We start from the raw sequence: 14,594 nt of genomic DNA on the forward strand, positions 1-14,594 counted from the left end.
GCAGGGCTTCCAGGCTCAGCTGACAGAGAAGTTGCGAGAGGGACTTAGGAGTACCAGACCATGGAGGTCTTAAAGCCCTATTACCACTTGGCACAGAGTGTACTTTTATATTTTATAGGATGAAAATCCTTCAACTGCTTTTCCAGATTATTGTGGACGAAAATAATCTCAGGGTTTGCTGTCATTTAGATGATGTGGCTGTGCATGACTGAAAGGAGGATTATAACACTGGCAATCTCTCTCTAAGAACAGCGCTGGCTCCTTCACCTCACACAAACCATTTTTGCAGCCCCTCCCTCTCCCTCCTCACCCCATTTCTGCCACTTCAGGGCAAAAGGTGAATTTGGCAGTGCTGGTTAATGGTTGGGCTCAACCATCTTAAAGGTTGTTGCCAACAGAAATGATGCTCTGATACCGTTGTCATGTGTGGATGGAAGGATTTTCATTGCACATCCTGGCCAGAATAAAGTACTGCCTGATTCTCTAATACTTAAAAGATGGTGTTGGAGAGTTTCTTTGATTCCCTTGGTTTTGGTGACGCTAAGATTCTGTGATTCTATGTTGTGTCTGCAGTGGGCTCAGTACCTCTACTGAGCATGAACCAAGAGCCAAGAGGCTTTACCTTATTGGAGCCCTTGCATTTCATAGGCTCCAACTCTTTCCATTTTCCACAGCTGACAAGGTCTGGATGGTATTTTGCTGAGACCAACAATCAAGTCCCCTACAATTCACTTCAAGGCCCTTCTGACATTCACTGATAGTGTCTGCACAGTGATTTCTTTGGGTGTTATTCTGCTGCAGGCATAGCTCAAAGTGGTCTCTCTGACTCCCCATGCTTGCCACTCAACTCGCATTCCCCAGCCACGACAGCCAGTTGGGAACTTTTTTAATGAGGCTGCTTTATCACTTATGAACATTATCATTCAGCACTGTGGGTAGATCTGAGTGAACAGCCTGCTAGTAGTAAATGGTGATAAGAAAGACGCCCTTGGCAAAGGCAGGCAGAATTTTGCCCTGCAATAGCTCCCTTATTCTGGGCCAGCTGAGGATGCCCCTCTTATAAATGTGGGTCTATATGGCAAATGTGTTCACATGTCTCATGACAGCAATTACAGAGTCTTCTTCTCTGCTTGTCTCGCCATTTAGTAATGGGGGAGACAGGTTTCTGTGTAAGGATTATTTGCTTCCCAAAATCTTAGAAGGATCACAGAATAGCAATAAAATGAAGGTAACGGGAAGTCATGTATGGAAGACATCCATAACATAAAAAGTCTGAATTTTGTAGGAAAGTCATTCACTCCATTAAATAGTAAGAACTAAAGGCTGTAAAATTACTCTCAAGACTACTAAAAGGAAAAGAGAGGCAAAATAAAAGCATAATTCAATTTGATGGAAACAAAAAGAATTTATTACTTTTTATCACTATTTGCCAAACACACGCTGCACGTGATGTCACTGGTTTTAGGAATATGGTTGTCACATCTGGCAGTTATTAGTGTTGTTGGTATGTACAACAGGTCTTCTAAAAATAGCCATGTTCAAATTAGAGCTGCAAAAACCCTGATGCAGTGATTCTCTGTGATGTCCTTCCTCATCTCTCCTCACATTTGTCAAAAACAGATTCTGTCTCTTCTAAACATTTTTACCCATCTTTAATAGTACAGACCATCAACACAATTACTGTATTGCAGTATGTATGCATGTTCAGGGAGAAGAAGATCCAAGATGCCTTTATTTTTCAGTTTAATTAAAGGCAAGTGGTAAAATGGAAGTGACAAGATAAGCATCTTGCATGTCCTTATTGTCAATATTTCAGCATTCACAGCTTCGCTGCTTGCAATCATCTCCTGCAAATTTCTCAAATATTATTTGATGTTACTCCGCTGGTTTTCAAAACTGTTTAGCAAGAAATGTTACATGCAGGCTGGACCCACACAACTGAAGGTAGCTCTGTGGGTCAGGGGAGTGCAAGTTGCCAATGAGTGCACAGGAGGATGTATTTACAAAAGGTACTGAAGGGTGCTGGAGCAGCAAATCAGACACACTGAAAAGCTAAAGCCAGACATTGATTCTTATGTAAGTGTTACCTAATTGTTATTTCTGTCCAGAAATCAGTCCACCAGAGCTGTCTTGTGTTTCATTACAAATGACCCTTTGTGAGGACCCTTGACAGCAACTGTGAGCTTTTTAAGTACTGTTTATTATGACTGCATAAACTTAACTGCAAGGACCAGCATTAGCTTTCTCTCCTGAGAATATGAAAGGTATTGTCAGGGACACACTATCATTGCTGTGGGAAATACAACACCTTGCTAATCCTGCATTTGTTTGGTGCTAGAACCTACACTGTGAACTCTGGCCACCCCTTGTAGTAACCAGACAGCAGTACTCTAAAATACAGGCAGTGCAATCAAAAGAGCTACAGTGTTTTTCCACACAGAATAAGTCCCAGTCATGCTCATGAATACTGTGTGCACTTTGAAGGCTGAGTCCTCCCTAGAAGAGGACTTCCAAGAGTCCCTTCTTCTTTCTTTTTTTCCTTTTATTTTCCTTTTTTCCTTTTTTTTTTCTTTTTTTCTGAAGCACTGGGTGAATCTGAGGAAGTTCTCAGTAAGGCATCCATCTTTCTAGTATCTGACCATTTGATTCTCAGCTTGCATAGAGATGCTAGACTTACAACTTTGGTGTGAGCAATAAGTGATCCTGTATGTGCAGGAGGGAAATTCTGCATTGTTATGTACAATTTTCTGCACAGCAGATTTTTTCTACCAGATGGAAAGCTGAACTTTCATTCTACTTGCAGCTCCTTCATGCTTACTTTCCCTGAGTACTCAGATGTGAAGTAAAACTGTGACTACACCTCCATGTTTATGATCTACTTGCTTTAATGTATAGCCCCCACCTCTACTTTTTGTAACACAAGCAAAGAAATGCCATGTGAGAGACAGAGCAGCCACATGTAATATATCTCATAGGAGACAGTCAGTTCCTTCAAGCAGAGACTGGATCTTCCTGGCTAGGAGGAGCACTAGATCTTCCCTGCGCTGCTTCTTCTGGATTAGCAACTCTGAGATGCACCTTGGAAGGCTCTAAAACTTGGGTGGGTTTCAGAGCTGGACACTGGAGCTGGAGAGAGAAACCACCTTTTTTTCTTGAGTGAAGGCTTGAATGACAGATTTTCACAGAGGAGAAGAATCATCTCTTCTTGAGTGATTCATACACTCTCTCTGATCCTCGACTCCTCAGCTGCTTGAACCCCAGGGGCTAGGACAGGATGAAACAAAGAACTGAAAATTACTAAGAGGCATGAAGAACACTCAGCCCATTCCCTTGACTTCTGTGGGATTGAATCTGAGCTTTCTTTGCTGAAAAGTGCTTCATTTATACAAACTAATCTGTTGCCCACATATAAGAAACATTAAATTCTCCAAGTCTGTAATTCTCAACAAATCTTATACAGGGCATTTATGCTGCCATCGAAATACAAAAAGCTTTGTCTGAGAGAAGACAGCAAAGTTAAGAGAATTGCAGCTGGAATTACTTTTACAGTCATTCTTTAGAATTCCAGATGGTTTCCTCACATGTAGATATCATGTGCTAAAATGTAACTGTGTGGCAGGGAATCAGGGCCCCTACAAGGCAGGTCCACAACCCTAATGGTCAAATGTCAATTTTAAGTTACTTATGTATTTTGGTGAGTTGATTTGTATCTACATGTATATTATGACTACAGTCAATTTTTCATCAAGAATTTTCCATCAATGTCTAATAAGACAATGATTTGCAACCAAAAAAATACTTTGCATAGATCAGGAAAGATAATAATTATCGTAAAGCTTACTTGGCTGTGTTCAGAAAATTAGGAACTGCTCGTGGAGAATTGTCAGTGAAAAGATGTCATGTAAAAGGAAATTATAAAAATTTGACATTTGGAGTTTCTGAGAAGAAAATTTTTGAAAAATATGTTTTTGAGAAATATGAAAAAGCAGAAATAGTACCTGTTGCAGAAGCAATATAAATGTGCAGCACTGTCACACTCAGTGATTGTTATGGCTCCCTGAATAATTGCAGCAAATTAAGTTCTATAATTTTCTTTAATTCATACACAGCTAAAATAAAATTTCTTAGTTGAAAAACACAAACTGGTGTTTTGTTGACAAAAGAGCTACACTTTGAATGGAAAAAAGGATCAAACAGTGGACTGAGAACATATTTTTGTATCTAATTATGCAGCAAACTATGGAAATACCAAAATGTTGCTGCTGATTTTCAATGTTATGCTTCCCTCTTCAATGTGATTAAGATGGGAAAGAACAGTGTCAGAAAAACCTGAAATATGAAAAAGAAAAATTAAATTATTTCAATTTTGATAATGTACCAGTTTTTCATAGTACTAGGAACACTTATCTGCAAATTAACACCAAATGAGAATGACATTTTTCCTGCAGTATTAGTCATGTGATGTAATTTGTAACCTGACAAAGTAAGCCAGAAGAAAGTAATAATTTGATCCTAGATGTTGCAATCACAGTTTCTTCCCTTCCAAAGGAATTTAAAAACATGATACTTCAGCTGATATGCTGATCCCATGTAAGAACTGAGGCATGTCTGTGCTGATGGTTGTTGCTATAACCTTGCAGTTCCAAGAAGCTTCACTCACTCTTGCTGTCAAACCCAGTTTTAGGTTTTCACAAAACTTCTTTTTCTTTCAGGCTGTGAGTTCTAAAATGTGTAGGGGATAAACATGCAGAAAGCTGTGGTGAAGAAAACCTCCTTGGGAGCACATTACCTTTTGCAGAGTTCGGCACTTCAAAGCTTGGAACTCACAGAAAAGGAATTTGCTGATCTAACTTAAACTAAATACTCCTGTATGTATGCATTATAAAATAGTATTTAATTACAGAAACTTCACATCTGTGCTCCTACAAAACTCATCCTTATTCCATGTGTGAAATTGATGACTGTTCCTGAGTGGGTAGATATACCTTCTTCTTTTTACACCAAATTATGTTGTTACTTTAAGGGGTTTTTAAAATTTATTTATTGCATGATTTCTAGAGAAACTCCTTACTGCATAGAGACAACTACGTGAAATAGCTAATGTTATCCACAGCTAAGACTATGCATTTATATGCAAATACTGTATTTAAAGACCTGTAATGATAACTCTTCCTGTTTTTTACCAGTTGGGATACTACTTGAGACAACTGAAATGAGAGCCCTTGCAGAGCAATCCTAATGCAGAAGCCATCAAAGGCCAGGACAAGGTTTGCCTTAACTTTTCTCAACTAGGAACAAATGTGAAGTCATAGCAGACAGAGAACATCCAAATTAAACCCCGTCCCTAATCAGCAGATATTTGTGCTACAAGATTTGCTAGGCAGGGTACCTTCACAATTGGGGTAAGAAAGAAAAGGGGATGGGACAAGTAGGAAGTTAATAATCTCCAATCTTGCCTACCATCTCTCCCTATGAAATGTCAAAGTCCAGTTGTAAGCCTTGTACTCATGCAGCCAGGAAGGCAAACATCATCAGCATGGTTTAGAGGGCTTTCAGCACATCCCTCATGATCACTCAAGTAGATAAGGAAAAACAAGATAAACAGAACAAAGCCATCTCAAAAATACTTCACTTTGTCAGCTGAATAACAAAAACGTTTTACAGAGTTGCAGCTTGACCTAAGGTAGATTCATTAATTTCCCTCCTGCTCTGCTCAGTTCCCCACTGCTGGGTTAGTGATCTGTGATAGCTGCTGACCTTTTTCCTAAGGACACCCTTGTCCCTGCCTTAGGAACGCTTCCTGCTAATAATGTTCAAGTGCCTTTCCCATATCACTTCTGACATATAATTTTGCTGTGTTTTTCACACTGAGGGCACTACCATATAATTTCTCCTCCCCTGCTGTTTCCAGCATTGTCACTTGCAGCCTTGAGCCTTCTTTTGTGACGCAGCTGGAGGTTGGCAGCTGGGTGCAGAAACCCTTCTGCAGAGGTTTCCATGGGTAATGTTGATTCTCCAGGCAGCTGATGTGCTATGCAGCGAGCTTTAGAGCTCCTTTTTATAGATGCAGTTATCAGTATGCTTTGACTCCCAGGGCCACAGTCATACCAAGAATAATCAAAATACTGGCGGTTCCCAGACTACACGTGGATGTAACTCGTCCTTACTGCCAGTAACCTTCATAGACATGAAGCTGTGAAGCCTTTAGGGAATAGTGGAAATTAACTTTAAAAATACATTTCTGTCCTTGCTATGCAGTCTGTTCTAAAGTTCAGTGAATGCTGATGGAACAATTCAACGTGAACAGGTTTAATCAGGCCTGCAGACTACAATTATGTAAGCATGATGCAATTTGCTGGGACAAAAACATGGAACAAGTTCAGCATTTCATTACATTTCATTATGGATTGAGAGCCTTAATCCATATGTAGGTGAGGATTGACTAAACTTGGTAGGTGGCTTGTTGTAACAGGAACTAAAGGTGTCTGGATGTGATGATTATATATATATAAACACACACACACACACACACACACACACACACACACACACAAACACACACACACACACACACACAGAGTTTACTTCTTACTGGATACTCTATACTGCCAAACATACTTAACCTTTACTGTTTTACCCCAAGTATGGAGCAGCAGATTTATTTCAGGTCATGGGAAGAAAGCTCCAGCCAAAAAATAGAGCTGCAAGGAAGCAGGGTACACTTGTGTGGCATGGTTAAGCAAGTACAGACACAAAGATGAGTGGCTGTATGGAAAATCACATGAGCTAGGGAAGCCACGTATGCTGTGGGACTTTCATCCCTTATTTAGGATACTACAGCACCCAGTCTGTAGTGAGAATTATCTTTTAATCTCTTCTTCTATGTCGATGCCTTCATATTTTTTAAAAGAGGCTATTAAACCATCGTGTAAGCAGTTAAGGTTTTTTTAAAAGTTTAAATTGCTGTCTGGATCTGAAAAAGCAGAGCTGCTGCCTTTGCTGGAAATGGTGTTTCTTACTGGTATTTCTTATGAACAGATTCACCCACGCTGTTTTAAAAATATTAGGCACACTATATCCATGTACACCTATATTCACACACAACTTATTCTTTCTCAGTCCTGTAGTGCTTTTCTTTCCCCTAACGATTTCTCTTCTTTGGCCTCCTTGAAGCCAGCAAAAAAGAACCTCAGGGGAAAAAACTCCAGACACATAGCTGATATTCAAAATAATAAATAAATTTCTGTCATTCTTGAATAGATAAAGAATCTTTATCGTTCCCACAGGCAGTCAAAGAATACTTCCAGCACAAATATTATTGAGGATTTTCTCCTGGTGCTTCTTCTCCACTTCTGGTCTTAAGAGTAACAAATGGCTGTGGGGTGGTATATGAGTAGCTGAACCATATTTCAGCACTGCTGATACATCAAACATAGGTGACGTAGCACATATATCACAGTGTTAGGAAGCATAAAGCCACTCCAGAATAATTCCTGATAAAGCTGAGAATCATCCTGCAATTTAGCAACTGCTCTGCAAACACAAGAACGGAAGCCTTGCTCACTAAAATGCAGGGTATGAGACAAGTAAAGCCCTGAATGCCTCAGCCTGTGAAACACTCATCTGCTGTCTTCATCTGCCTTTGCAGGGAGCACATCTAAATGCCTACCCTTAAAGGGAAGTCACTATTTTAAGGGAGTCACTATTTTACTCTGGGAGCAGAACCATGAGAATTTCTACCAAAAACATTCATCATAACATAAAAACCTCAGGGATAAGGTTCAGGTGCAAAAAGGGGGTGGGAAGAACTTAATATATAAAGTGTATTTCCTTTTGCACCAGATGGCAGATAGGAAGGCTATGAGCTTCACTGTTCTGAATGTGAACTAAGTCTACCCTTTTGAACTCTGCCACTGTCACCAGCTCCTTCAGAAACAAAGGATCAAAAGGAAATAGTATCTTTTTCTGCTGATCACACCACCAAAGCAGTTTTCAGATTCGAGGGTTTATGCATTAGTTTCTTTGAATGCCTTTAAAAGCAACATGATATCTGCCCAGAAGAGAGCAGCATTGATAGCCTGGGAAGGACAACCAAGGTATTCTCTCTTGACAGTGGGCTGGCTCATATAAACTATGGGGATCCAATAATTGTGCTGAAATTTAGGAATTATTTCTATTAATCAATTAATAACCTAAGCATTGTTAATGGGAGTTTTTGTGTGTAACAGGCATAAATCTGAGTCAGCCACACCGTTGTATTTGTGTTAGTGCAAGAGAAACTGTTCATAACATTTGAGGCTTGAATAAAAGGACACTATCTTATAGACAAGGCTACCCTTTTTGCACAGCAGATGTACCTTAATTAATCACAGAAACAATCTGCTGTTTGCAGGGAACTTTTGATGCCTCATTTTAAAGGCACCAAAGAGCCTGATGTTGACATATGAAGTATAACTCTATTACCTAAAAAAGTCTGTGCCTTCAGGATTTAGAAGAGTAGAGGATATTCTGAGGCTTCCTTTTCTTCCGTGGGACAACGTTCCCGCCTATTCACACCTCTGCCAAGGATTTTCTGTGAGAGCGTGGCCATGTCGCAGGGCAGAGCTGTTTGCTGAGCGTGCCCTGCCTACGCTCCGCCAAGGCAACGCTGGCAGCGCGTCAGTCCCGGCTTGGCACGGCCCCGGCCGGCTCTCGGGGCTGGGCTGCAATCCCGCTCCGGCTCTGCCGGTGCCCCGGCCAGCCCGTGGGGCCGCACGGTAACCGGAGCAGCACCACCCTCCCCTCCCCTCCCCTCCCCTCCCGCAGGACCAGCCCCATGCCCACTGGAGCACAGAACTCCCTCCCGCCCTCCCGCACAAAAAAGGTAATAATTACGTTTTGCTGAACAATCACAAATTTTCACAGCGCTGCAGTGTCAGTTTAACCAAGCACAAACGTCTTTATTTTCTTTCCCTTGCCATTGGAGCCGAACTACTTTTACATTTCTGTGTGGGTGATCGCCCGAGATCCCGCAGAGGGAAGGTAGCTTTCCTGAAGAGAGTGCTGGAGCAACTGTTGATCTCCCTTGTGAAATCCCATCTGTTGTCTGCAGCAACTCTTACTTGCTGGCTGAACAAGATAATGTTTCCCCAGCAGTAGCTGTAATTTTCCAAGCACTTTGCTGGGTGCAGAGTCAGAACTTTATTCAAAAAAGGACAAGCAGGGACATAATTTTGCTCTCTCCCTTCTGTTTTGCGGTGTGTTATGAATGAAACTGCTGACAGTCAGTAAGGCTGAGTCCTTGTGGGCTTCGGCCTTTGTTCAAGACCTCTAAAGATGAAGAACAGTGTGCTAATTTCAGAGGTGGATTCTGGAAACAGGGAAGCCAATTTTTTAAAAATAGAATTTTCTGTATTATTACACAACATGTTTAACAATCTGCCATTTATTATTTAAATAATATCTAAATGAATGTTAGTTTATGGTGGAAACTAATCAGCAGAGGCTGAAGTTGGGAATATTTCAGTGTATTAGAAAAACGTTCTTCACCCAGAGGATGGCTGGACACTGGAATAGGCTGCCTAGGGAAGTGGTCTCAGCACCAAGCCTGACAGAGCTCCAGATGCATTTGGACAATGCTCTCAGGCTCATGGTGTGGCTCTTGGGGTGTCCTCTGCAGGGCCAGGACTTGGGTTTGATGATCCTTGTGGGTCCATTTCAACTCAGACTATTCTGTGATTATGACTGTAATGAATAATTTGGGAATATTAAAAAGAAGATTGTGGTGATTTGGGGAAAAACATTCCCAAACCAACCAAGTGAACTTAAAAAATAACACAACAACCTTTTCTTCCTGGTTATGGGGAAATTCCTTGGGTTTGAAGAGCTGTACCTGAAACCACTCTCTCCTCGTACTAGTGAGATATTTCCCTCGTGCTAAAACATTTGAATTTATTTTTTTTCCCCCAAGATATGAGCAAACTGCGAAGTGCACAAATATAAGCCGGGATCACCCTCAGACCCACGTCTCCCAGTCGAGCTGGCCGGGCAAGGAAGGCGGCTCGGCCCCGAGGGCGCGGAGCTGCGCTGCCCTGCCCTGCCCTGCCCTGCCCTCCTCTGCCTTCCCTTCCCCTCCCCTCCCCTGCCCTGCCCGGCTCTCCCTGCCTGCTGCCGGCCCGGGCTCGGGCACGGGGCGGGCCCGGCGGCCGCCCCCGCCCCTCGCAGGGCGGCAGGGAGTTGAACTGAGGAGCCGGAGCTCGGCGCGGGGCCGCGGCCGCGGCGCTGCTCGGCCTGGGGAGCGCCCGCCCGGCCGGGCGCCAGCGGGGCGGCCGATGGCGAGGCGAGAGGACGGGCGGGACTGGGCGTACAGGTAGGGCTGCCGGCAGGCTGAGCTCGGACCGCGCCGGCCGCGCACGGAGGGCGAGCTGCGCCTCCCCGGGCGCTCGGAGCCGGCCCTGCCGGGGGCTGCGGCCGCGGGAAGCCCCCACGGAGCGGCCCGGGCGCGGCTGGTGGCTGAGGGCACCGAGCGGCCGCCGCAACCTTCCCTGCCCGAGGGCAGCCGGGGAAGGCGGCTTCCCTAAAACCCTGCGTCCTCCCTCTTTGTTTTCCCCTTCTACCTTCGGAATGGAGTGGAGCATGAAATTAATCTGTACTTGCTGCCTGGGCAGTCGCAGTCGTACATAAGAGATGTGTGTTGATGGACGTGTGAGGGGGTTTTGTGTGTGTGTGTGGTTTCATGTTCCGTGTCTTCAGAGAAACCTGTGTCGGGGGTCTCGGTGCTTTTTACACCTGTGAGCTTCGTGTCAGATTTGGGGAGTACACGAATACTAAGGTGCTCTTCTAAACAGCGAACAATGTAATAACGATTTGTGGTTCTGAATATTTAATTGTTCCTCATCTGATTCATGCTTTACTACCTGTGACGCTCCCGCGGGCCAGTTTTCCCAAGGCTGTGCCAGTGCTGCTCCATGGCCAGATTCCTTCGCCATGAATGAAACAGGCAGTGTTTCGGGAAGTTAAATCCTGACGTCTGTCCTGAAACCTTGTCTGACTGGACAGATCCCTCTGCCTGTTTAACTTCTGTAAAGCCCATTAATGTCCTGTACTCAGGTGATAATTTGCAGGTATGAAGCACCCTGGGAAGTTGCCATAAATATAATTCAGCCAGGTGAGTTGATATATTAGAACAGAATCACCTGTGCAGTTCTGATACTGTGTCATTATTGAGCTGCCTGAGATAATGTGCTGTAACTTTGAACAATTGTAAAAGATAAAAGAATAAGCATTTTGGTACTCATATGAAGAAGACAGCTCGACACAAGGATTTGTCTTTTTCCATGTTGTATATTTTCATGAAGACAATTTCAGAAGTTACCTTTTTAAAAATAACCTTTGTAACTTGTTACATGTGTACTTTCTGTTGTCATTTTTCTGCACAGAGCTGTCTGGAAAGAGAATTCAGGCCATATTGGAGCTGTTGTGCTATACTTCATACTTTTCAACTGTTTGCCTGTGTTGTGGAGAAAAATACCTCCCAGACTTTTACGTGGCCATAATTTTGTGTCAGTTTCACACACAATGGGTCCTTTGCTCCAAAAACTCCTTACTTAAAAATACAGTGAATCTGTGAAACTGACTGAACGGTGCATGTTTAAGTTAATTTATTTAAACAGCTTTGATATGCTAAATGGAGTGTAACAGTTTGTGTTAAGTAGGCTTTTGCTGGGAGGAGGGAGACTTGAGCTGCTTTTAGAAATAGCAGCTGGAAGTTATTTAAAGCATACTTGCCTTTTTTTTTTTTCTTCAGCTGTAGGTATGTAGAAACATTTTTATAGGAATTCTTTTTATTTTGTAGGGTTGATCCATATGGGTTTGAGAGGCCAGAAGACTTTGATTATGCATCCTATGAAGCATTCTTTTCCAGATACCTAGTGGTACTCACTAGAAGAGCAATAAAATGGTCCAAGCTCCTAAAAGGGAATAACAGTATACAGAAGAGTTTAAAAGGTGAGCTTCATGTCTCTTTATAAATAAAAGTGCATTATGTTAGGATTCAACAGGTTTGTATTTTTAAGTGTTGAATACTATTTCTGTCTTCAAATTAAAACCAGTAGTATAAACAGTTATAATTCATAAGCAAGTTAGAGGGATTACATTTAAACCTTCCAAAAGAGTAATCCCTCTTCAGCACAGGAATATCTTGTTACATCTGTAACTCAGCTATTGTGGCCACTGGCACTCCAAGATGCCATTTTGCAGCTGTTGGCTGTATTGTACTCTGTGCTCTCTTTAAAAAGACATGGGATGATGAAGATCCTGTAGAAGATGCTGTCTTGAACCCCAGGGATCAGGATGTTGGGGCTCTCAGTTGCTGCCTCTTTAACAGTTCTTTAGGCTGCTGAGATTTTCTAGATCTCCTTATCCTCCTTTTGTAAAATGACATGTACCATGCTGCTGAAAAGCTGTGTACTAAGAACTGATGATAGATGCCTTTAGAAGTGAAGAAAGCAAGCTTAATGCAGGGGCTAATGCAGCACTGGATGAAATGCTGATGGAAATGTTAATGTCTGCCTCAAAGAGCATGAAAACCTCTACTAATGTTTTGTCTTGCAAGAGATGCAGGTAGAAATAAATGCAGAGAGTCAGAAGGTGTTAGGGAATCCTGTGAAACTAAAGGATGGAGTTTCCTCCCACTCTCTTTCTGGGTTATGTTTTCATATAAGCATCTAAATTTTCCTTTTGCTGTAAATGGTGCTTATCAGGTTGCTTTCTCTTTGGGTGTCTTTTGGAGTTGGGCAGAGTTCTCAGAAGAATGTTAAGGGAAAATTGAGTAAAATTTAGAGCTGTGCTGCAGGTGCAACCTTTGGCTGGTGATTCTGATGGTTTGGGTTTGTTTTTTTTTTCCTTGGCACCAGAAATGGGATGATAACTAGTGAGACATTTTAAGTCTAACAGTGTATTTTGTGTACAGATGTCTGTTTTACGGGTGAGAAATTCCAGAAAATGTAGGTTTGAGCTATAACTGCTAGATCATATGCTGCTAACCAGAAAGTATCTACTTCTATTATATTATTTTTTTCTTAGAAATGTAAAGATGTTTTTGTTTGGGGTGTCAAGTTTGAATGTAGACAGAACATCATGCCATTTTAAATTAGTGAGGATTTTGAAATTTTGCAGAATTTTGTCTTCTAGTTGGGGAAGAATACTGTCAGTTTTGATTCATACCCTTCTCTTAACGTGTGAGTGGTAACAGTGGCAGCTTTTAGCAATTTCTGTGAGTTCATTTAATTTCTCATAGTGTTCCCAGTTCTAGCATTTTAGAACCAGTATGTTACGGTGATCCTAACAGTGGGAATGCCAAAACTTTGACCAAATCTCTCACCTTGTCCACCAGGCTTCAGAACCAATGGTCATGTTGCCCCACTGGGCACATAACGGCAGCAGCCTTTAATGTGGCTTTGATTGTCTCCAATAGGTTGCTCATTGTGGAAACTGGGATTCTGTAAATGCACTGAGGGGACACAGGCAGTGGCTCTGGACTGTCACCAGTCCTGTGGGCTTGTACATCACCTTTGATGCTGCTGACTTGTGCTAAAGATACCTGGATTTCTAGGCTATGGATTCTCTCATACACATGTAATTCCAGGGAGAGTGGCAGGAAAAAGTAATACTGAGAAAATGTCTGAGTGTAGATTCAGAGTTGTTACAAAAAGCTCCCTGCATTAGCCTCATCTGGTACCTCAGAGGAGGAGAGGGAAAGCTTAACCTGTGCAATGACTGATTTTTAAATACTGTCCTTCTCATTTCAGTACTAAGATTGGATTCTGTAACATGCACATGGAATTGTGTAAGCAGGTGTGTGCTTTATCCTGCAAGATGATTATGCAGTGATTTCCTTGCAGGCAAAGAGCAGATGCTCTGCTGGTTATTCACTGAATTTCCCTCCTCCAGGACCTGACTTCATTGCTATGAAGCTTTGCTCAGAACTGCTGGCTCTGCCATAAGCTAGAACTGAGAAGAATATTTGATTTGCCACTTCCCTCCCCAAACACAGTAGCTGTGAACCAAACCAGTGTTGTGTGTCCTGCTGTGGGTAGGTGTGAGAGAGGCAGTGTATGTGTGGTATCTCAGTAGCTCCACACCCATTTGTCTGCACACAGAGAAGCTCATAATTTCTGCCCAGGCCAACAGGAAGAAGTGATGATTTGTGTTAATTTTCCAGTTTGGAAATGTGGCCTGTTCACATGCTGCTGGGTTTGCCTCATATCCAGAGTGGTTTGTATGTGTATAATTCTGTTCCACTATAAAGAAAAAGAATTAGACTACATTTTAACAATGGTAATTAAGCAATGCATTCTGTTGTTCTGTGTTGCAGCCTGCTGATCATGGGAATTTGGGTGGCAGTTCTTTTCACTCATTCTCCAGTCTCTTCCTTTTTATTATTTTTCTGGTATTTTGTTGTGGCCATCCCCCTCCATCTTCACCTTGTTTCCACTGCACATGAGAGTTTATATTCATTGTTTGTCAGTTCCCTTCTTTCTGTCTCTCTCTCCCTCTGCCACTACTGAGATCCTCCAAATTTTTTTCCTTGTTTCATTCAACTCTATCTCTATGGG

General features: G+C 42.3%; 1 protein-coding gene and 1 long non-coding RNA gene across 2 annotated transcripts in view; one reads left to right on the top strand and one right to left on the bottom strand.

Annotated features, from left to right (window-relative positions):
• Nucleotides 1–2,938: 2,938 nt before the first annotated feature.
• On the bottom strand, nt 2,939–9,243 carry LOC134415242 (uncharacterized). Its single transcript, XR_010026976.1, has 2 exons — nt 8,936–9,243; nt 2,939–3,264 (listed from the first exon to the last, which is right to left on the bottom strand). It is a non-coding gene; the product is annotated as an uncharacterized LOC134415242 (long non-coding RNA).
• Nucleotides 9,244–10,272: 1,029 nt separating this feature from the next.
• The window catches only part of GRTP1 (growth hormone regulated TBC protein 1), a 34,371-nt gene continuing 30,049 nt past the window's right edge, over nt 10,273–14,594 (top strand). The window contains exons 1-2 of the mRNA XM_063149915.1: nt 10,273–10,348; nt 11,834–11,985. Coding sequence (XP_063005985.1) covers nt 10,311–10,348; nt 11,834–11,985 — 190 coding nt within the window. The 5' untranslated portion in view covers nt 10,273–10,310. The remainder of the gene's footprint in view (nt 10,349–11,833; nt 11,986–14,594) is intronic.

Source organism: Melospiza melodia, chromosome 2, assembly GCF_035770615.1.
Source record: "Melospiza melodia melodia isolate bMelMel2 chromosome 2, bMelMel2.pri, whole genome shotgun sequence".
NCBI lineage: Eukaryota > Metazoa > Chordata > Aves > Passeriformes > Passerellidae > Melospiza > Melospiza melodia.